Consider the following 20,798-nt stretch of genomic DNA (forward strand, 5'->3'; position numbering starts at 1 on the left):
TGCGCTCGCAGCCACCTTTCATCCGACAGCTCTCATCATGTCTGAGGCATCCTCGCTGTGCGGGTGCCTGCTTCAGGGATGGATGGGCAGAGGTCTAAGGGAGGTGTGCCGGGCTCTTGGCTCCCTTCTGCACCTGTACTGAGGTCCTTAGCCCGGGTTCTACCTGTGTTTTAAGGCTCTCTCATCATTGCAGTGCCACAAAGCCCCTTCAACCTGCTCTCTCTCCTTGCACCACAGCTGATTCCATCAGCAGAACCCGAGCACCACAGCGGGGGAAACACTTGGCACTGGCAAATCACAGATTTGTTTAAAATTTACTGACGTTCAGAACTTTTAATAAAGACTACCTCAACCTTCACAGTAGCACACCAAAATGTAATGCCAGAATCATGCCCTCTTCACCACTAACTGGCAGTTGGCTTTAGGAAAGAGAGAGCACGTAAAACTCAGTTATTTTTTTCATGCTGCCACTGCGACTGTTCCTTGCTGCTGAAACTTAATGCAGAACAGAAGGGAAAAAGGCAGCAATGATTTTCAGAGCTAAAATAGATACAAACACATCGTGCGTATCGCAGGACAGTGCCAGGACAGCTCAGTGATATAACTGCATTATTCTCCTCCCTTAACTAATGCTAGTTTTCTGTTTCTATAGAGTTTTCAGATTAATCTGTGCACTAGATTTTACCAGATCCTCTATTTGCTCACTTCAGCTAATTTCAGAGCAAACACCACATTGTATAACTGAACATGCTCATTCAAGTTATAAATGATAAATTCCACCATAAAGCTTGATAAAAATCTTTATTGCAATTTCAGTTTTTATATCTTTTAGACAAATAGATTTTTGGCATCAAAATGCCTTTATTGATTTTTACATTGAGGCAAAGCCATTCATGAGAATTAGCAAAGTAGGACATGCATCATAAAGCAGGCACAACACAAACCTCATGGCACCAACCTTTAGACACCTCTCACAGAACCGCTCGCAGCTTCTCTGTTGCACCTCTGAGATGTCTTCCCTTCAGAGAGAGAAATTCTTTCCGGATCATATGAAGTTATTCAGCATGTTTCTAGTATTTTACAAACATTATAAGCAAGCAATGAAAATAGTCTGATTTCTGAAAAGCAGTCCCTTCCCTCTGACACAGGGCAAGCTCAGGCACTCAGGTGTAGCACTCGTGCTGCATCTTTCCACACAGTGACTGCTGAAAGGAATAAAATCAGAGCAGTTGCTAATGTCTCACAATTTCTAGAGTTAAAACACTGAGATGCTACACAAAACCCACCAAGATGTGTGTTTAAGTGTGCCTTTTTAAACTATTTTTTTTTCTACTTAGCAACAGAAATTTTAAATACAATAGAGGTACTGTATTCAGGGTCTGTGCAGGCTGGCCAAATACGATTCTTTATAGAAAAATAAAGCATTTTTGTCCCCTTTTGCACAGTTTTAAGAGATCTTCAAAGGTGGCAAGCCTGATGGATTCAGCAACACTAATGCAAAACTGGAAAGAGAACAGAGAGTAAAAGCAAGTTTCATTAGCAGAGAGAGTTCTACATAAAATATACTGGAGCTGCTGGTGGAGAGAAAGAGGCAGCCAAGATGTTCAGCTGCAAGTGGAGTCCAATTTGATGCTCAGCATGAGTTTAAAAGGAAGATTTTCTCAGCCTTAAAATAAAAGAGCACTATCAGAGGCGTATGGGGCAGAAAACTGTAGTCACGGAAATGGATTGTACCAGGCTTGGGAAAAGTGAGAGCGGCAAGAGGAGCTCATTTTGCTGTGATACTTTTACAGACATGCTCATCTGAACACTCCCAGGAGGACTTGCTCTATGCGTCCAAACCAAATATACATGCATGTTAGCACATGGTTTGTATCACAATGATAAAGCCTGAGTGTGAAGGAGATCCATCCCAAGTTAACTGGGAATTTTGTCTTTAACTTTGGGGGAGCAGACCTTATTTCCTGCCATCGGATCTGCTGCTGTCTTTCATTCTTCGTAGCACCAGCCCTTTGACATAAACAAATTGCTAACATCGAGGACCCGATCCTGCTTCCCCTGAAATCAATAGAAGTTTTGTCACTCGTTTCAATGGGATCAAGGATTCAATCCTGCAGTTCTCGAAGTCAATAGGGTTGGGGTTTTCTTTGCATAAGTAGGGTTGCATTAATACTGCAGGATGGGCCTAAATTATATTGATTATTGGAATTTGAAGCCCAAGCATAAAAACAGGATTAAGGAAATAAAATAAATTTTTCAAAATGTGACTTTAGAGCACCATGCACCCATGGTGTGCAGCAGGTCCACGGGAACTCAGCCGGAGCAAGGCTGCAGTGGCGAAGCCTCAGCCAGCCACGTCCGTCGGGAAGCACTGGGGGGGACAGGGAGAAGACAGCCACTGCAGGATCCTTTTTCATTTGCTCCTTCTGAAGTACCCCTTTGAGTCACTAATTCTTCATTAAAAATAAGCAAAGCATCGACAGAAAAAAAAATATTGTCATGAGTACACACGTATTAATCGATTCTGCTTCTTCTCTGCTGTTTCTTCTCCCTCTTCTCCGACACGGGGCTGTTATGTGTTTCTGCAACACGACTGGCAAATCAGAATTTATTGTACATATGCTTGTGCTCCACTTAATAAAAAATATACCTATATTTTCAGATAAACTTTGTTAGTAATTCATGAGGTAAGTGACTATTTATGCTAATAAGGGAGAAATATATTCTCAAGCATAATGCATTACATAAATTTGAATGCAAAATGTTCAATTATGAAGTAAATACAGGTAATGCAAATAGTAAATTACATCCAATAAAAATATATAAAGAATGTGTCTTCAAAGAGAGAGAGGCTTTTATTTGCGTCTGTGAGTTGTTTAAAGAGAAAAGAATTAATAAATACTGAATTACTATTATGATGATTTAGCTCATAATTCACCGATCCATAATGACTCCCAGTAATCAGACTGTTGTTTCAGATCCTCAAATATAAGGCAGGACTGTTTCCTCAGCAATTTTATCCCTACCAGATTATCTCGTCTGATTCTATTAATTCTCTCCCATAAATCTGCTAACAGTGATATGTGATTTACTTACCCTGTTAACTGATCTGAAGACTGTTAAAAGGATTTATCTAGCACTGCACCTAGGAGCAGTTTATGCCTTATCACTCTGTTACTCCAAAGAAGTCTTTCTGAAATCAATTTGGCCAGTTTCATAGTTAAATTTGGTGGACACTGCTTAGTTCTGCACCATAAAATAAGACACTAGGTAAACAAAAGGAGCAGCAACTGTACTTAATGTGTTGTTCTCGACGTGTGTTTAAGTTATAACAAATTACACTCTGGGTCTGTATAACTCATAACCCGCACGTTCGCCTCTGCTAAATCTTCTGTGGTGGATACATACACACATGCACACACACGCACGCTTCAGCGATGAAAGTTCATGCATATGCTGCTGGCGTGCTCGTCCCAGTGCAGCGCGATTCGAGTGAATTTGGAGTTAATGTTTCACGTCCCCCTGCACGATTTGTCAGAAAAGTCTCCCGCAATAAATATACATTAGTTTGAAAGCTCCTGAAGCAGGTCAGCAGCAAGCTGCGAGCAGGCAGGGCTCCACATCGCGTTGTCGAGCAGAGATGCTGGAAAACAAACTGGAGCAAGGGGCTACGAAAGGGACGCTGGAGTTTTCCCTCTGCTTGGATCAGGAACGAGCAGTGCTGGGAAAAGGGAGCAGTCTGGGGGAATTGGCCTGTGATAATTGTGGAAAAACCGAAGACTGAATAGCTCTAATTGAAATGAAAGTGTGCGATTGTTATGAAAGAAACACTGGTAATAGAGGACTGTAAATGTTTAGACACCCATTGTGAATAGCCAAATAATAAAGAAAAATAGTACTAAAATGAGAATTATATAGTGGAGAGAGGAGAATGTTGCTTCTGAAGGTTATCCAAAAATTGCTAATAATCTTTTTTTCTCTGGTGTGCTGAGCAGCAGAGACATTTTGGTGCGGCAGCTCTGTGTAATAATCACACAAGAACAATATTGTACAACTAATAATTTTACTTGCTGTTCTGGTAGGTCAGAGCTCTGATTTAATTTGCAGCACTTGCTTACATTGGTATCAATTAACAGACGGTCCCCATTAGCTCACACAATTTCATACTCTTTGTCTCGAGTTCAGAGTTTACTCAGGAAATTTACTAGTTTGCAAATGTAGCACTTTGAATCCTCATGTCCAAATAAACTATTTTATGGGGCTGGAGCCATATTTCCACAGACATCTATCAAACAGGCAAGTGAAATACTACGATTGTATGTTCTGAAAAGCAATAACCTTTTCATTTAAAAATATTAGCACACATTTTATGCCCCTCATAGGTGAGCACGTTAAGTGATATACAGTACCACATTCATCTTCCTCAGGAAAAAAACAAATACGGGGAATTGGACTGTCCTGTGGGGATTTATGCTGCGAGCCTGGAAGTTTTGTTGATTCCTACGATGTGAAGAAATGGGAAAGCCAGCCGGAGCAGTTAAGTCGTATTAAGTATGTCACGAATATCAGCTGCAAGATAAACCCAGCAGATGTCCACGGCTCTCTGTGCGTGTGCATTGTGGGGCTGTGCAGAACTGTTTTAATTTTGTTAGCGACATCGGTAGCGTTTTTTAACTTTACAGGATTGCCTCTGCAATCACTTCTAGATGTAGCTATCTTCCTAAATTTGCAGTATGCCCTACCTTTTTAACTGCCAGGAACAGTACACGCTGTATGACTTTCAGATGTTAGTACTGGCACTCATACTGATAATGGCATAGTCAGAAGATGTTATCCATTCGTGAATCCACTAGCCAAGTATTATTTCCGAAGCAGAGATTCTTTGGCTATCGCAAATGATGATTTTCACAGTTGGTGAAAAATTACCCAGAGACTTGCCTGCACCTACAAAGTCATACCCCGTGCACGGTTATAAATAGCAAACTCGGAGGGGGAAGGGACCGGGCAAGGGGAGAAGGGAGGATTTGAAGTACAATGTTCAAGAAGCTGGTTTAATATATGACCAAGTGTCAGAAGTCAGGTTTCTGAGAATTACTTTTCAGATAAACAACTTTATAGCACCGCACTTAATCTTACTTACTAGAGACATCTCATTTATCACGGAATTACAAGTAACTTTAATTCTATCGATATTCCCATAAAGCCCGCTCGACAAAGCGAGCCTGGCAGCTCGGCAGGCTGCGGGCTTCCCCGGCCCAAGGGGGGCCAAGAAGGGACCCCAACCGAGCCGACCTGAGCCGGGCCGGGCCGGGCCAGCCCCGACGGCGGAGCCCCGACGGCACGGCACGGCACAGCTCGGCACGGCCCGGCACGGCTCGGCTCTGCTCCCGCGGCTCGGCGCCGGCCGGGGACGGCCTCGGCACTGACCTTTCGACGAGAGATGGCGCTGTCGAGGTTTGAACGGAGCCGCTCCGCCGCCGCTCGGCACCGCCGGGTGCAGCCCGCTCCGCGCTCGCACGGCTCCCCCCCCTCCAGCCCCGGCCGGGGGGCACCGGGAGGGGAGGCTAAAAAGAAGACAATTAGTTTCGCGATGTATTCCGTTAATTAGCCCGGCCAGGCCGGCCGAGCGCCGGCGGGAGCGGGGCTTGCAAACTTGCAGGGCTTTCGGACCTCTCTGCTGGGGACGGCCGGGGAACGATCGCTGCCGGCAGCAAGCGGCAGACCCAGGGGGGAGCCGCCGCGGGGGGGCGGCCCGGGGGTCTCGGTACCGGCACCAGGTAGCGGCTGGAGCCCGGCTGAGCCCGGCAGCACCGCCGAGCCCCGCGGAGCCCCCCGGAGCAGCCCCCTCCCTCGGGCCGTCCCCGCACGCCCCCGGGCCAAGTCCCCCGGTGCCCTCGGGTGCCCGGCCGGCCAGGAGCACCCGAGGGCTCCGCACCCCGGGGCAGAGCAGGACAGAACAGGACAAAGCAGGACAGAGCAGGACAAAGCAGGACAAAGCAAGGCAGCGCGGAGCGGAGCGGAGCGGAGCCGGGCGGGCACCCGACGGCGCGTCCCGGCGGGAGGAGCGGCCCCAGCCCGGTGCCCGGTCCCCGGTGAACGGGGCGGGCAGGAAGGGGTTACGGCGCTCCCAGCTGACAGTCAGCTGATTGCGCCCTGATTGACAGCCCCGAAAAGTTTCCTTGTTTCTATACTATTATGCTAATGCCGGCGGCTGCAGGCAGCCCATTGGGCCGCCCGCCCAGCCAATTTGCCATTCGGAGGCTGACGTCAGGAGCGCTATAAAACTCTGCAATGCTTTTAAACTCTCCTGCTGGATGAAACCTTTAAAATATTTTTCATCTTCTTGCCGTAGCTTTGGGGTTGAGTTGTGTTTTTTTTTTTTTTTTCTCTCTCTCTCCTTTTTTTTTTTTTTTATGATTGTTATTATTTTGGTTGCGATATCGACTTTGATTTTTTTTTTGTCTTCGGTCTCTTCTCCCTCCTCCTTTCCCCGATGAACCTCTCTCCTCGCTTTGCACTTTGCATGAGAAAGCCCAGAGGAAAGGCACCATGAAGTGTTAAAAATAACCAAACTGAACCTAAAAAAAAAAAAAAAAAGAAAAGAGATTTACTCGCAACAACACCAGCTAACACTTCCAGCTGCAGTTTGCAAGCTGCAAAAAGAGAGAGAGGAGAGAGAGAGAGAGGAGGAAAAAAAAAAAAAAACCTTTATGCAAAAGGCGAATAGCGAGAGCCCCTCGCTCTGATGCATCAGCAGCAGCGGAGACTCTGCAAGGGATAACGCGGAGCCGGAGCGAGAGCGGCCGGGGCGGAGCGGAGCGGAGCCGGAGCCGAGGCTGCGGCGAGAGGCAGCGGCAGGAGGAGCGGTGCGGAGGGGTGCGGAGCGGTGCGGAGCGGTGCGGAGCGGAGCTCGCCCGGCAGCAAGCTGGCTCACCCGGCGGCAACTCAGAGCAGTCCCCTCGCTCCCGGAGCGCACCCTTTCTGGAGGACTGTCAGCAGCAAAAGGATGGCATCAGAACTGGCAATGAGCGGCTCCGACCTGCCCACCAGTCCCCTGGCCATGGAATATGTTAATGACTTCGATCTGATGAAGTTTGAAGTGAAAAAGGAGCCGGTGGAGACCGACCGCATTATCAGCCAGTGCGGCCGCTTGATCGCCGGGGGCTCGCTCTCCTCCACCCCGATGAGCACGCCCTGCAGCTCGGTGCCCCCGTCCCCCAGCTTCTCGGCGCCCAGCCCCGGCTCCGGCAGCGACCAGAAGGGCCACCTGGAAGACTACTACTGGATGACGGGCTACCCGCAGCAGCTCAACCCCGAGGCGCTGGGCTTCAGCCCGGAGGACGCGGTGGAGGCGCTCATCAACAGCAGCCACCACCCGCTGCCCGGCGCCTTCGATGGCTATGCTAGAGGGCAGCAGCTGGCCGCGGCCGCCGGCTCCGGGGGCTCGGGGCCGGCCGAGGAGATGGGCTCGGCGGCCGCCGTGGTGTCGGCGGTGATCGCCGCGGCGGCGGCGCAGGGCGGCGCGCCCCACTACCACCACCACCACCACCACCACCCGCACCACGGCGCCGGGGGGCACCCCCACGGCGCGGCGCCGGGCAGCGCGCCGCCTTCCTCCTCCTCCTCCTCCTCCTCCTCCTCGTCGTCGTCGGCCGCCGGCTCCGGAGGCGGCGGCGGCGGCGGCGGCGGCGGGGGCGCCGGGGGGCTGCACCACCCGCACCACGGCGGAGGCGGCCTGCACTTCGACGACCGCTTCTCGGACGAGCAGCTGGTCACCATGTCCGTGCGGGAGCTCAACCGGCAGCTGCGGGGCGTCAGCAAGGAAGAGGTGATCCGGCTGAAGCAGAAGAGGAGGACCCTCAAAAACAGGGGCTATGCCCAGTCCTGCCGCTTCAAGAGAGTCCAGCAGCGGCACGTCCTGGAGTCGGAGAAGAACCAGCTGCTGCAGCAAGTGGAGCACCTAAAGCAGGAGATCTCCAGGCTGGTCCGGGAGAGGGACGCCTACAAGGAAAAGTACGAGAAGCTGGTCAGCAATGGCTTCAGAGAAAACGGATCCAGCAGCGACAACCCTTCCTCTCCAGAGTTTTTCATGTGAGTGCCCACAGCCTTGCCACCTTAACTAAAAGTTCTCCGTGTGAGTTGTTGTTGGGGGCTTTGCTAGAGCGACAACCCAGCTTGCCACCTCGTGTCACTTTTTCTTTTTTTTTTGTTTTTAAACTCAAAACGATTTTAAAACCAAGTTGGTTTTGGGTTGATTTTTTTTTTTAAGGTGGGCTGGCTCCGTGTTGGCCGACCTAAAGTTCTACATGAGTTTCTTTTCTGTTTATTATTATTATTTTTATTTTTTTTTTGTGGGGGCTTGCTGTTTTTTTTTTTTTTTAAATTTAAAAGATCCAACTCACCACCAACTCAGTTCTTCATATGAAGCTTGCTCTTCTTTGAAACCTGCCATCCACATTATATATATATTTTTAAGTTCATGAGTTTTTTTTTCTTTTGAGCTTGCTGTGTCCAAAAGAGTCAGATTTTTTTTGCCATCCTGAGTTCTTCATATGAGATTTGAGCTTTGCGAAAAGTAAATAATAAAAAAAAACACAAAAAAACAAACAAAAAAAAACATAAAACAAAAAAAAATACACAAAAAAATACAAAAACAATGTGAAATTTTTAGACTCCAGCTTGCTGAGTTCCATCAGTTTTTAGCGTTGTTGTGCAAAACTAGAGATATACCTAGATCAACCTGCCAAAATCAAGCCTGCATCAACCTTCGGTGTGTTCATGTGAGTTTTGGCCTTAATCTGCCAAACGTGAGACTTTAGTCTGCCATTAGAATCCCATACTCATCTCATGCATTACGCTTGCTATTTTGTCTTAGCAACAATGAACTATAACTGTTTCAAAAGACTATGAAAAAGAGACATTATATTAATAAAAAACCCTGCATGCTGGTCATGTATGGTATAATTATTTTTTTTTCTTTTGCTTGGAAATGGACTTTTGGAGACTATTATGGCATGGCATTCATCCTTTTGTTTTATTGCCTCATCACTTTTTTGGGTTGAAAGCAAAAAAGTGCAACCTTTGATCTTCCTCCTCCTCTTCCTCCCCATTAAAGTTTGCATCTGCTCTAAAACTGCTTTGAGTTATTCAAAACTTCAGACTTCCTTTTAAATGCACTGAAGCATTCCCTCTTAAAAAAACATGCCAGAATGGATTTTGATAATGTGGCAGAAAAAAAAAAAAAGATAAAAAAAAAAGATAAAAAATACAAAAAGAACTTTGGGAAGATGTTCAAAAGCAAAATTCACATCCCATTTGGGGGGAACATTGAAACCATGCTGTTGCCTAAAACAGTCACACAAATAATTTTAAGTGATCTGCCCCATCCCTCTTTCTCTCTCTCTCTCTATTTTTTTTTTCCTTTTGCATTTGGTCATGGTCAAATGTGGAATGCTCTGGGTTCCTAGTATATAATTTAATTCTAGTTTCTGTCATCTGTTAGCCCAGTTAAAATGTATGCTACAGATAAAGGAATGTTATAGATAAATTCGAAAGAGTTAGGTCTGTTTAGATGTAGATTTTTTTTTTTAAAGATTGATGCACTAAATTGTTTACTGTCGTGATGTAAAGGGGGGTAGAATTTGCAACGGGACTGTTTTAAAAAGTAGTTTATGCAGCATGTGCTTGCAACTTAAATATAAGTTGGGTATATGTAGTCCTTGCTATACCACTGACTGTATTTGAAAACCAAAGTATTAAAAGGGGGAGGCACCCCTGTTTATATCTATAGGGGTATTTTACATTCAAAATGTATGGATTTTTTTTTTTTTTCAAAATTGAAGTATTTGGGACTGAATTGCACTAAGATATAACCTGCAAGCATATAATACAAAAAAAAATTACAAACCTGTTTAGAACGCTAATACAATTTATGCAGTTATAAAGATGGCATTACTGCACAGTTTTAAAATGATGCAGATTTTTTTACAGTTGTATTGTGGTGCAGAACTGGATTTTCTGTAACTTCAAAAATTCCACAGTTTTAAAGGCAATAATCAGCAAATTTTATTTTCAGGGACTGATATCCTGTCTTTTAAAAAAAATGGAAAGTAAATCTTACCACAATAAATATAAAAAAATCTTGTCAGTTACTTTTTCTTTTACATATTTTGCTGTGCAAAATTGTTTTATATCTTGAGTTACTAACTAACCACGTGTGATGTTCCTATGTGCTTTTCTTTCATTTTCAACTCTATGGTTATATCAAAAGAGAGAATAATCTACAATAATAAACTGCATTTTTTTGATTCTGTACTCAGTTTCTTAGTGTGTAGTTTAAAGTTCAATAACTCCGACAGCAGTACTTCAGCGTACTGCATGGCAAAGGGGTGATGCTGATACCAGAGCTGGACTCGATAAGGGAAATGAGGGAAGAAGGAAAAGGATAGCTTTGTGGAAAATGGAAAATTGTCACCCACTATAAATCAGTTATCTTTCAGGTAGATGAAAAACGTGAGCTTTCAGGTGCGTCCTCTGACTTCTCAGTACCGCAGTGACCCCGGTTTCAGTGACTCATATCATCCCACCAGGTTTTAGGAGATCTCAAAGGGGAGGTCTGCTTCAAACCTGATGACATGATATGGCCCTGTATTTTGATGGTTTTATGATGGAGTGAAGCGAAAGGGAAGACTTCACATCCTCTTATCATCTGATCCAAGCAAAGCGTGCCTGTCTCTAGCAAGAGATGACACCGCATCAGACTTGGCTTGTCACAGAGACACTTAATGTTAGATTGAAATATTTCTTGCCGTTTGGGTCCATGCCTCTTCCTTTTTTTTTCTTTTCTTTGCTTTTGTCCCCAATTCTTCCTTTGATTGCCCTCTGGGTTTCTTTTTTTTCTTTTTTTTTTCTTTTTTCTTTTTTTTTTTTTTTTTGCTACAGGCCTTAGAAAGCCCAGAGCAAACCAAGGAGCAGAGAAAAATATTCAAAGGACTTCCTCCAACTTTTGAAAGTTATTTGCCCTAAACAATCAGCCCCAAAGGTTAACGTGCTAGAAATGTTAAGGTCTCCAAGCCCCTCTTCACTGCAGTTCTCCATGTCAAAGGGCATTTCGGCTTCGAAAGGCTCCTCAGACCCTCGACCCAGTTAGTTTACAGCAACCTTCCCGGAGAGCTTCCAGAGGAAGGAGGCAGGCTGTGCTCAGAGTCCTCTCCCACCCTCTGAATGGGATTAGCAGCCCAGTTTATTTGAAAAGCCTCTCCGAAGAATGCTCTGGCCTCTCCGGGACGATGGCTTTATCTCTAGACCCAGCCTCATAAACCCAGCATATAAATATATATTTAAAAATTCAATTTTATCCCCACCCCCCTCCTCCTGCTGTAGGTCCAACACCTTCCCAGCTTTAAAACCATCCCAGCTGGGTGCTGGTGGCACCGAAAGCAGAGGACCTGTTGCCGTTCCCCTACCCACGCCCCATCCCACGCTGGGTACTGGGGTCAGGATGCGACCCTGATGCCCCCTGAGCTGTGGGCGCTGCCTGTTGCTGGAATCCCACCTCCTCCCATCGGATGGACCCCGGTGGTGCCCGCCGGGGATGGCAGCAGGCGTGTTCCCCCCGGTTTGGCAGGCGGTGGCCGCGGTCCTCCCTGCCGCACCTCGCCCCTCCCCGGCGCCCGGGCAGCGCAGTGCCCTTTGGCATCTGACCTTCTGTTGCACCGGGGTTTGAGTAATGGTTCAAGCTCCAGATTCTGGTTAATTTGAGTTCCATTTTCTGGTTAATGTGTAAGCCGTGGGTAAACTGGTCGCTATTGGCTGAGCAGAGAATTATCTCCTCTCATAAAGACGGGTTTTATTTTTGATTTTCTTTAATTCCTTCTCCCACCTCCCCTGGCTGAGCCTTTGCTGATGCCCATGTTTATTCACAGAGGGTCACTGAGAGGCTCAGCCGGGTGCTCTTTCTCACTGCCACCCTTTCAGAGAGCTCCTGGAGGAGCCCTGCTCTTTATGGGGACGGGGCAAAGGCAGCAGAGCCCTGAGCCCACTGGCAGTGGGACCCACTCCTGGTCCCCACACCACACTGCCAGCACGGGCTGACACTGGGCAAGGTTAGAAGCAGGTTCTAGAGTGTGAAGGGCGGTGGGAATCGCATGAGTAGCGCAGAGCCCTGCTGCCTCCCTCAAGTGTCTTCTTTCTCGGAGGAAAAAAAAAAAAAAGCTGTTTGAACAGTGATAAGAGAAATCCTTCCTAGAAATAGACCGAGTGCAAAAGGGAAAATTCCCATCACACGCCCAACCTGAGAGGGAAGAGGAGGCTTGCCTCTCTCCGAGCTTCGCATTGTTATTACACTGTGTAATCTTTATTTGCAAATAAAAAAATAATGCAGCCTTCTCTAGGCTGCCTTTGAATTTTGGCCTGAAACTCACTAACTTCCCAAGTGAAGGGAGAGGAAAATGACAGCAGTAAGTTTTAATGTTCACTAAAGCAAAGCGACTTTTGGGGTTCTCTGTATGAATCATTGCAGGGGAGCGCCCACCTTTGCCGCAGGACTGCTTGCTGGGGACTAATTGGAACCGCTCTGCTCTGAATAACCCACATTCATTAATCACCCCTCGCTTGGCTCTGGCCTCGATCCTGTTCCCATTGAGCTCGAGGTAAACCCCCGGTGCTTTCCGAGGGGAGCAGGATCCCGCCATCCCCCTGCAGGTCCCTCCCGTGCCGAAGCAGGGGGAGCGCTGCCAGAGCCGGGGAACCGCATGTCAGGAGACGTGCGTGGTCTTAATCTTCCCATCACTAACAATGTCCCGCTTCTACCATAGTCCTGTGGTGCTTTCCCATTTATTAACTACATTACAAAGAACTTTCATGTGACCAGTGCTGGGAGATACGCGCACCGAGCGGCTCTTTGCTGGCCGTGAAATGGAGCGCAATACACTGCGGCCCCCTCCTCTCCACCCCACCTCGCCCTTAGGCTTTTTTATTATTATTTATTTATTTTAATTTTCCTAAAATGAATCAAGCCCCTCTGCCTAGCATCCAGGGCCCATGAGTATTTCCGTGTTGGTTGCTGCAGCATTTTCCCTGCCCGAGAAAAAACGTCATCCTGGCCTGCATCCGAAAATTAGAGAGCAGAAGGGAGGGAACCAGCCCGGTCACACCGGTGTATATTTATTTCTTCAGCAGGTGTACATTTATTTCTTCAACTGGTGTACATTTATTTCTTCAAATTTATTTCCTCACCACCGCCAGCAGGTGCGGTGTGAGAAGTGCCTGCTCACAGCAGAGCACTGAGAGCTTCTATGTATTAGAAAGTCCTCTTTGCCCTTTTAAAACAACAAAAAAAAATATGTGTGTGGACTCAAAATGCCATTTGAAAACTACCCCCCCCCGCAAAACGTGGCAGCAAATTTTAAGTGTAAAAAATGAACTTTCCCAGCTCTTTTTTTCCTTTCCTTTCTGAAAGCTTCTGCGCAGCTGTTTCCTCTCCCTCCCTCCGTGTAGTGTGTAGGAAGTTCTCGATCTAGAATCATTCATAATTTTAATACCAATTTCTATTTGACATAATATACTAATATCAGATACAGAGTGTAGCTGCTTCCTGGATTTAGGGAGGAAATGATGCATATATCAGAATTATCTGCTCAGATGCCAGAACTACACTGGTGTCATTTCAGCATGTGCTGCATTGAAAGGAAATCCTCTATATTTATTACTCTGATCATCAGAGGAGCTAAATGGACCCTCTGTTTCTGACACCTGTTCAGATGGCCAAATTAAAAATTTCACGCAGGAAATAAAATAAAAAAAAAAAAAAGCTACACGGTTCAGTGTTGTGAATTCAGGTTTTTAATAAACTTTCCTCCATCCCGTTTCCAAAGTCACTGAGATCAGGTTGTGAGAGGCTGCCACGAGGCCTGGCCCTTCCAGGGGCAGCTATGGAGAGTGTGATTTATTTTGTTTGCTCAGCCGGGACAAAAAACAATCCTGTTTGTACACACACACACACTTGAGCAGTCCGTAGTCAAATGCTTCAGATATCTTGTTTTAAGTGTGCGTCTCGGTATGAATAGCACGAGGTAGCACACCAGGACGTGGCAGAGGTGAGTGGCTGTTGAAAGAACCGGTCTTTTCGGGAGGGAGCAGAGCACTCGACCATTTCACACTTTTAACTCTCCTCTAATGAATTTTTGGGGCACGGCAGATCAAAATCAATAGATTAAAATACTGTACGCCGTGCTGCATTTAATTCTTGACTGCCTGAAATTGCGGGGGAGGACTGAGAATAACATTTGTCACTCTTCGAGGGCTGAGTGCATTCAGACTTGTGAGCTCCAAGCCAACACGATGCAAAAATAGTCCAGGATGTGACTTAAGTTTTCGAGTGAAAAGCAAAAGGCCAGGGATCGGTGAGGCTCTCTCTGGGCTGGCCGTGTATAAGGACAGAGATAGGCAGCCCCAGCTATCTGCCCCGCTATCAGGCTGACCCGGCACAGTGTGATAACGTCTTGGTGCCCCAATGCGAGACGCCTGTATCTTATCACTCTCCGAAATGATCATTTTCGTTCTATATTGCCACATTTGATTTTTATTTTTTTCCCCTTTCAAAGCCTAGCTTTTAAGGCAGTGCCATTTGCAATGCCGCAGAGAGGTGTGCAGGCCTGTGCTTGTGGTGCAGGGCTGGAGACTGCCCAGCCTCTCCTCTCGGTTGGAGTGAAGCCCTGTGGACTCAGTGACACGCTTTCCTTTGCTTTTTTTTCTCTCACATGCATCTCTGTGAGATGTCTTGCGTGGAGGGATTTGAAGCCAGAGCAGAAGTTTGCTAGAAGTGGTTTCCACGCAGGAAAAACAAAACAAAACAAAACAACAACAAAAAAAAACAGATTAGCCAACAACCAACAAATTGAGCAGTGCCTTTGAGTTTCCAGCTGGGGTAGGGAATGGAGTGTCCCTGGTTGCCTCTTGCAATTGTTAATTCATAAAGAAGCACAGTCCCGAAAAATGTTCTCAGCAGCTCTTCCCCCTTTAAAACAGAAATGTCAATGACTGCGTACGGAGGCGTAAAGGCTCAACACCCTATTTCAGCACCGGCTCTGGCATCTCCCTGCCCCTCAGCCCTGGCTTTTGGGTGCTGAACTCGAGCATCCCCAAGGGCTGCAGGGTGTCGGGGCGAGGGGGTGAGCAGGGACACACACTTCTGCCCGCCCGGCACCTGCCATGGCCAGGGGATAGCACATTTGGGGATGATTCTGTCACAGATTGGAGCAGCTTGAAAATAACCCTGAGCTGGGGAAGGGAGGGGGGGTATCCCTGCCCGGGGGGCTCTACGGGCAGCCTGGGCTGCTTCGGGGCTGTGGGGGCTGCACCAACAGGGGTGGAGGGGCTCACACACGCACACGCACACCCCCACGTGTGTTTGGGGTGCTGGCCCCAGCCCCGGGGTCCCACCACAGGCAGTTGCCATCAGCAGGGGACAAGGACTGGGCGGGGGGACCAGGGGGCTGGGGCAGGGTGCGGGGTGGCTTCCTTTGTTTGTTTGTTTGCTTGTTTGTTTGTTTCTAAATTCAATTCCTGGAACAAAAGGGGAGGCTGTGCGTAACTAAAGGATCCGTCCGTGCATCCAGAGCTTAGCTCCGGTGGGTCACCCAGGCAGCTCCAGTTGACTGACCATCCCCTAGGTACGTTTGTGGAGCCACTTCCTTCATTTTGCACACAGGATTTCTTTTATCTTTTCTTTTTTCTTTTCTTTTTTCTTTTCCTTTCTTTTCTTTTCTTTTCTTTTCTTTTCTTTTCTTTTCTTTTCTTTTCTTTTCTTTTCTTTTCTTTTCTTTTCTTTTCTTTTCTTTTCTTTTCTTTTCTTTTCTTTTCTTTTCTTTTCTTTTCTTTTCTTTTCTTTTCTTTTCTTTTCTTTTTTTTCTTTTCTTCTTTTTCCTTTTTTTCTTTTTCCTTTCTTTTTCCTTTCTTTTTCCTTTTTTTTCCTTTCCCTTTCACTTCTTGCCTTTTTTTCTTTTTATTTTCTTTCTTCTCCCCTTTTTCTTTTTCCTTCCTTTTTTTTTTTTTTTTCTTTTTCACCTGTGTCTAATCTAAACCCCTCTGAAATCAAAGGGATCTTTTTTAATGGCATTTTGGATCAGACCCTGAGATCTCTGCAGGGAGCAAGGAGAGTGGGGGGAGCAGGATTTACATTTCATGGCTTTTAAAGAATCTGAAGTACAGAGGAGAACAGCTTTCCGAGGCTGAGTTTCCCAAATCTATACGATGGATGGAGCATGGATGTGATTAAGCTTAAAGCCCTTTCTTAAAGAAAGCAAGTAAACTCCCTCTCCTGAAGCCTGAACCCCACTTCTCCAATTTAAAACAAAATGTCTTGCCAAGGCCTTGGTAGTGGGTTGTCACAATGCTGAAACGGATGGAGACAGAATCAGTTTGAGTTGTTGGTATCACTTCTAAAGCTGCGGTGCTCTCCGCTATGAACAACCCCTGCTCTCTCAGGCACTTGGAGCTGTTGCACTGAAACATTAGTGGCAATGAAAATGAACCTGAAAGTGAACCAAATAAGACCTAGCTTTTTTTTTTTTTTCCTTTTTCTTTTTTTCTGCCTTTTTTTTTCTCCCTTCGCCAAAACTTAACTGTTTCTAAAATCACTGATGAAAGCATTTTAATACGTAGGAAGAGATGCTGGAACCTGCAGTGCGATTCAGTGTTTTGTGGTGTGGGCTGAACAGATTTTCCTTTCCATAGGGTTTCCTCCTGCAAAGTCATTGTAGAGGAGGGAATACTGTAAGATTAAATCTGTTTAAAATACTATATTCATGTCACACCAGATACAGTCTCCAGACTGTGCACAGTCTTTCAGCTTCCTTTATTGTGAAATCCTTTTAAAATAGCTCAGCATAGAGCAGAAAACTTATTCAAGTATAACTCTCTTGCACCAACTCTGCCAGATAAAATAAAAGGAAGTTATCAGCCCTCTTAAATTAACAAATCTGCTCAGTGTCTCTGGCTGCCTTCCTGCTGTCTTACTTTCTTAGTCTCTTTCCTTATTAATAAACTGATAGTTTAATAAACCTGCTAAATGAATAAATGCGCCTTGCCGGTGGAAGCGGGTTCCTTCCACTCTGTTTCAGGTCTCCTGTGATGTGGCTGAACTGTTGTGGTTTTAGATAAGGGATGTCCTCTTCAAAGGCTAAGCATGATAAAAGCAGGCTGACCACATCGCTTTCTCGATGCTCTTCAGGTGTGAGACCTGAATACCTGTTCCTGTCGGCCGAATGCATTAATAACAGGATGGATTCACCACTGGGCATGAAAGCAAAGGTCATCTTGAGGAAAATGACACCAAAGGTCTACAGGAGTCACTGTATTTAAGAGATCCTGGGCCGCATGCCAAGCATCGTGTTTAAAGAAGCGCTGCCCCCCTTCTCCAAAATCCCTGGGAGGGGATCAGCGGCGGGGTGAGGGAGGCAGAGGAGCTGTCACAAAGCAGCAGCTCAGCCCCAGACGTCAGGCAAAAGGTTTCCTAGAAAAAAAATGACTGAATGTCGAATTGTCCCCTGAAGGGACCTGGTGCTTCCCGCATGGGGAGCCCTGGGACACGCTGCACCTTCCCGAGTGATGCTGGAAGGGAGAGGGGCAATCCTGCTGGCACAAAACGTGCAGGCGAGTTTTGTAAAAGCTGCAGAGCCGTTCTGGCATTAAATTACTGAAAAAGCGCCTATAGTGCGTCTTGCTATTTTTTTTTTTAATAAAAAACGATCAGGCTCGTGGTTTATCCTCGCTCTGATTATGCTGTACTATTACAATAACTTGATGGAGCTGAAACGTTCCTGCAGGCAGTTTATAGAAAATATATGTACATGCCTGTGTATATATACCCAGGGAGAGAAAGTTAAATATAGGGGACACAACAAAATATCCATGCTAAAGAAACACAGATTGACTCACTGACTTTCCTCATTTATTGTACAAAGATTCACTCTATGTATGTTGAATTTCTTTTTAAATTAGATTTTAAATATATGTTGACAGTAGGAATTTGTACAGTGTGAACGACCGCAGGGAGAAATGACAGCTCTGTTTTTGTTATTAAAGTACTGTCTGGGAAATAATGGAACGTGTACAGAAATTGATTATTATTTTGCCAATTACATTAGTGTAGCTAATAATAATCATTAAGAAAAAAAAATACAAAAAATACATTTTCAGATTTTAGAAGGTGATATTCACTGTGAGGCAAAAATATGTTTTTAAGGTAATATATTGGTAAAATTCTCCTGTTATTAATGCTAAGTAGAGACCAGATGTGCAAGCTAGAAATGTTTCATTTTAAACTGTTTTAATTTTCTTCTTCACTCACAGACAGTTAATATACAGTACATGAGACTGTCTGAATTTAATTTTGGATTTGAATATAAGAGAACCTATTTGTACAATAGTGGCACAACAGACATGTTTTACAATGCTAAAAATTCCTTTTAATAATGGCATATTTTAATATATTTACTAAATTAGGTACCCGAGAGAATCTTCTACAACGGTGATGTGAAATTCCCTGTTACCTGAGGTCAAAAAAAAAAAGGTATGTTTTCACTTTCATTAGCAATTTCTCGTATTTCGGGAGGGATGGTAATGTCACCGCTTTGTTTCCTGCTGCTCACAGGGAGCTGCGGTCAGAGCCCGGGAGCCACTGGCAGTCTCCCGGTGCAGCTTCCAGGCTTTCGGATGAGGCTGGCTTTCAGGTGCCTACAAGAAGCGTTCTGCAGTGACTGGGCTTTGTACTTTTGTCAGGCAGGCAGCTCTCCCATGTCCCACAACTCATATATAATCCTTTGCAAATGTTTTCTTTCTTTTTCTTCAAGCGCCAGCGTTTCAGACATCAGCTATGGGGAATAAGGATGGGTCTTCTGAAGGTCTCCTTCAGATCTTGATGAAAATCATGAGGCTGTGTTAGGCAACTTCTGTACTCCCAGTTTACAATAGAGTTTAATTCACAGCACTGCTTTCCTCATCAAACTCATGTTCATTCAGTCTGTCAACATTGACTAAAAAATATGCCGCTAACAAAAATGTGGGGATTAAATGTTCAGGCCCTTTCCCTGCTAGATTCAAGCAGGCACTTTTTTTTTTTTTTTCCTCCACATGGAATCTGATTTTTATTGACCTCAACTGTAAAAAAAATACTAAATGGCTTAAATGAGCTTCAAGGTTGCAATGACAGAGATCCCTGCCTGAATTTTGTTATGAAAACTTCTGTTTTAGTTAAGAATACACCCTACCACACTTTGATCAAACATAATGTGCTACTGTAAAACAGTATTTTATTAGCTCATGTAATTAGCTTTTATTAAAAAAAAACATTTAAAATATGAGTGAGAGTGGGGAAGGGGTAGCCAGCACTCTAGACTTTACACCAAATAGGATAGAAAGGAGGGTATACAGCCTGCAGAAGTGGGCTCCTCAAGGAGACATTTCATTGAAGGAGCAGCTCCTGTTCATCAACTTCTTTCCCAGTGTAATGGCTACAATTGCAATAATCTGAGAGGAAGCCTTTCCCAGTTCCTGTAATTTATGTATGTGATAATTAGGTATATATAAATCATATAAGTGATACAAATTCATGTTATCCATATATTAAAAAAAAAAAAAGCAAAAGCTTTTTCCCTGATGTGCACTTGTGATCTCGGGACTTGCTTAACCTGCTGCTCTCTGGGACAATTCATTGCTCCTTCCTTCCAATATTTTGTGGTTACCCTGTCACAGATGATAGGATAAAACAGCAGCAAAATCTGTTACTTTTAAGCAAATAGCTGTCGGGTCTCGTAAGAGTTAACGAACTTTTATGGCAAGGTTCAGACAGATCTGACCCCTATGGTAATATTTCATCTAAGGTTACTGTTGGGAGAGAAATCAAATTTCAGCTGTGAGCATGATTGACAGGTGAAAGCAAGAAAGAGAAAGACATCTGGTCAGATGGGGAATTTGGGAAGGAGAAGGACAATTCAGGGAAGTGTCTCTGTGATATTAGGAATAATAAGCTGAGCTATGAAGACTCCAATACTCCACACTCTCTGGAGGCGCGCTCCATGGAGATATTCATTGCTATTCATGGAGGTGCTTTGATTAAGGGGATTTCAGCCTGCACGTTTCTAGTAGTGGACAGTGGTCTCCATGGTCTAACTGACTAACTTGACTACTTTGAACAAATTATGTTATTTCTAGCATACTTTTAGCATTTCAAGGCAATTCCCTTTACAAATATGACCGGAGCATTTGGCGGGTGCTGGTTAAGACGTCCTCACCATAATTTCCCCCTCGTGTCTAATGGCAGCAGGATTTGCAGCCACTGAGGATACACTGCGGTATTTCTTAAGGCAAGTGTTATTTTCCAAGGGCCATGTGTTGGCCAGTTCCATGTGCAGGACTCCCAGTAGCCGTGGCAAACATCCCTCCCAGTACATACATAACCCCAGACATGTTTGATACCTATTTTATCCGACTTCAGTGTGTTTTGTTTGGTGAAGAACAGCTTTTCCATCTTCCAACATCCTGAAACCTGCCCAATTATTTCCTGATTGGCGTGATAATGTTGGAAAGCAGAATTTGGTTCTGACACATAAACTACAGCCCAGCTTTCTCTTAAAAATGAAGTGAAGGAGAAGAAATCTGGTGGCTTTTATCACTGTGTAACTGTTAATATTTAATTTTTCAAGACAAAGCCAGGGTCTCTGAAGGGCTTAAGTAATGCTCCAAGGGCAGGACGTGGAAATGATGGACCCTAGGATCTAAACTGCTCCCTGCCTCCATCC

General features: G+C 45.3%; 2 protein-coding genes across 5 annotated transcripts in view; one reads left to right on the forward strand and one right to left on the reverse strand.

The window, feature by feature from the left end:
* Positions 1–784: 784 nt before the first annotated feature.
* LOC137862105 (uncharacterized) lies at positions 785–6,339 on the reverse strand. Its single transcript, XM_068693784.1, has 3 exons — positions 6,322–6,339; positions 5,428–6,190; positions 785–3,753 (listed from the first exon to the last, which is right to left on the reverse strand). The coding sequence occupies exons 1-3, from the start codon at positions 6,337–6,339 to the stop codon at positions 3,446–3,448; spliced, it is 1,089 nt and encodes a 362-aa protein (XP_068549885.1). The 3' UTR covers positions 785–3,445.
* MAF (MAF bZIP transcription factor) overlaps positions 6,175–20,798 on the forward strand; it is a 177,064-nt gene continuing 162,440 nt past the window's right edge. For 2 of the 4 annotated variants that reach the window (XM_068693233.1, XM_068693235.1), the window contains exons 1-2: positions 6,175–8,091; positions 18,505–18,570. In XM_068693233.1, coding sequence (XP_068549334.1) covers positions 7,007–8,091; positions 18,505–18,538 — 1,119 coding nt within the window. In that variant the 5' untranslated portion in view covers positions 6,175–7,006 and the 3' untranslated portion in view covers positions 18,539–18,570. Of the gene's footprint in view, positions 8,092–10,941; positions 15,672–18,504; positions 18,572–20,798 lie in introns of all 4 variants that reach the window. The other 2 variants (XR_011099836.1, XR_011099835.1) reach the window with 2 other exon arrangements.

Source organism: Anas acuta, chromosome 10 (genome assembly GCF_963932015.1).
Source record: "Anas acuta chromosome 10, bAnaAcu1.1, whole genome shotgun sequence".
In the NCBI taxonomy this organism is placed as follows: Eukaryota; Metazoa; Chordata; class Aves; order Anseriformes; family Anatidae; genus Anas; species Anas acuta.

What these genes read in the sequence shown, in the direction of transcription:
- LOC137862105 (XM_068693784.1), bottom strand. An exon ending in GCGCCATCTCTCGTCGAAAG is followed by an intron (nt 3,754 to 5,427) that starts GTCAGTGCCGAG and finishes CAATTATCACAG; the next exon opens with GCCAATTCCCCCAGACTGCT.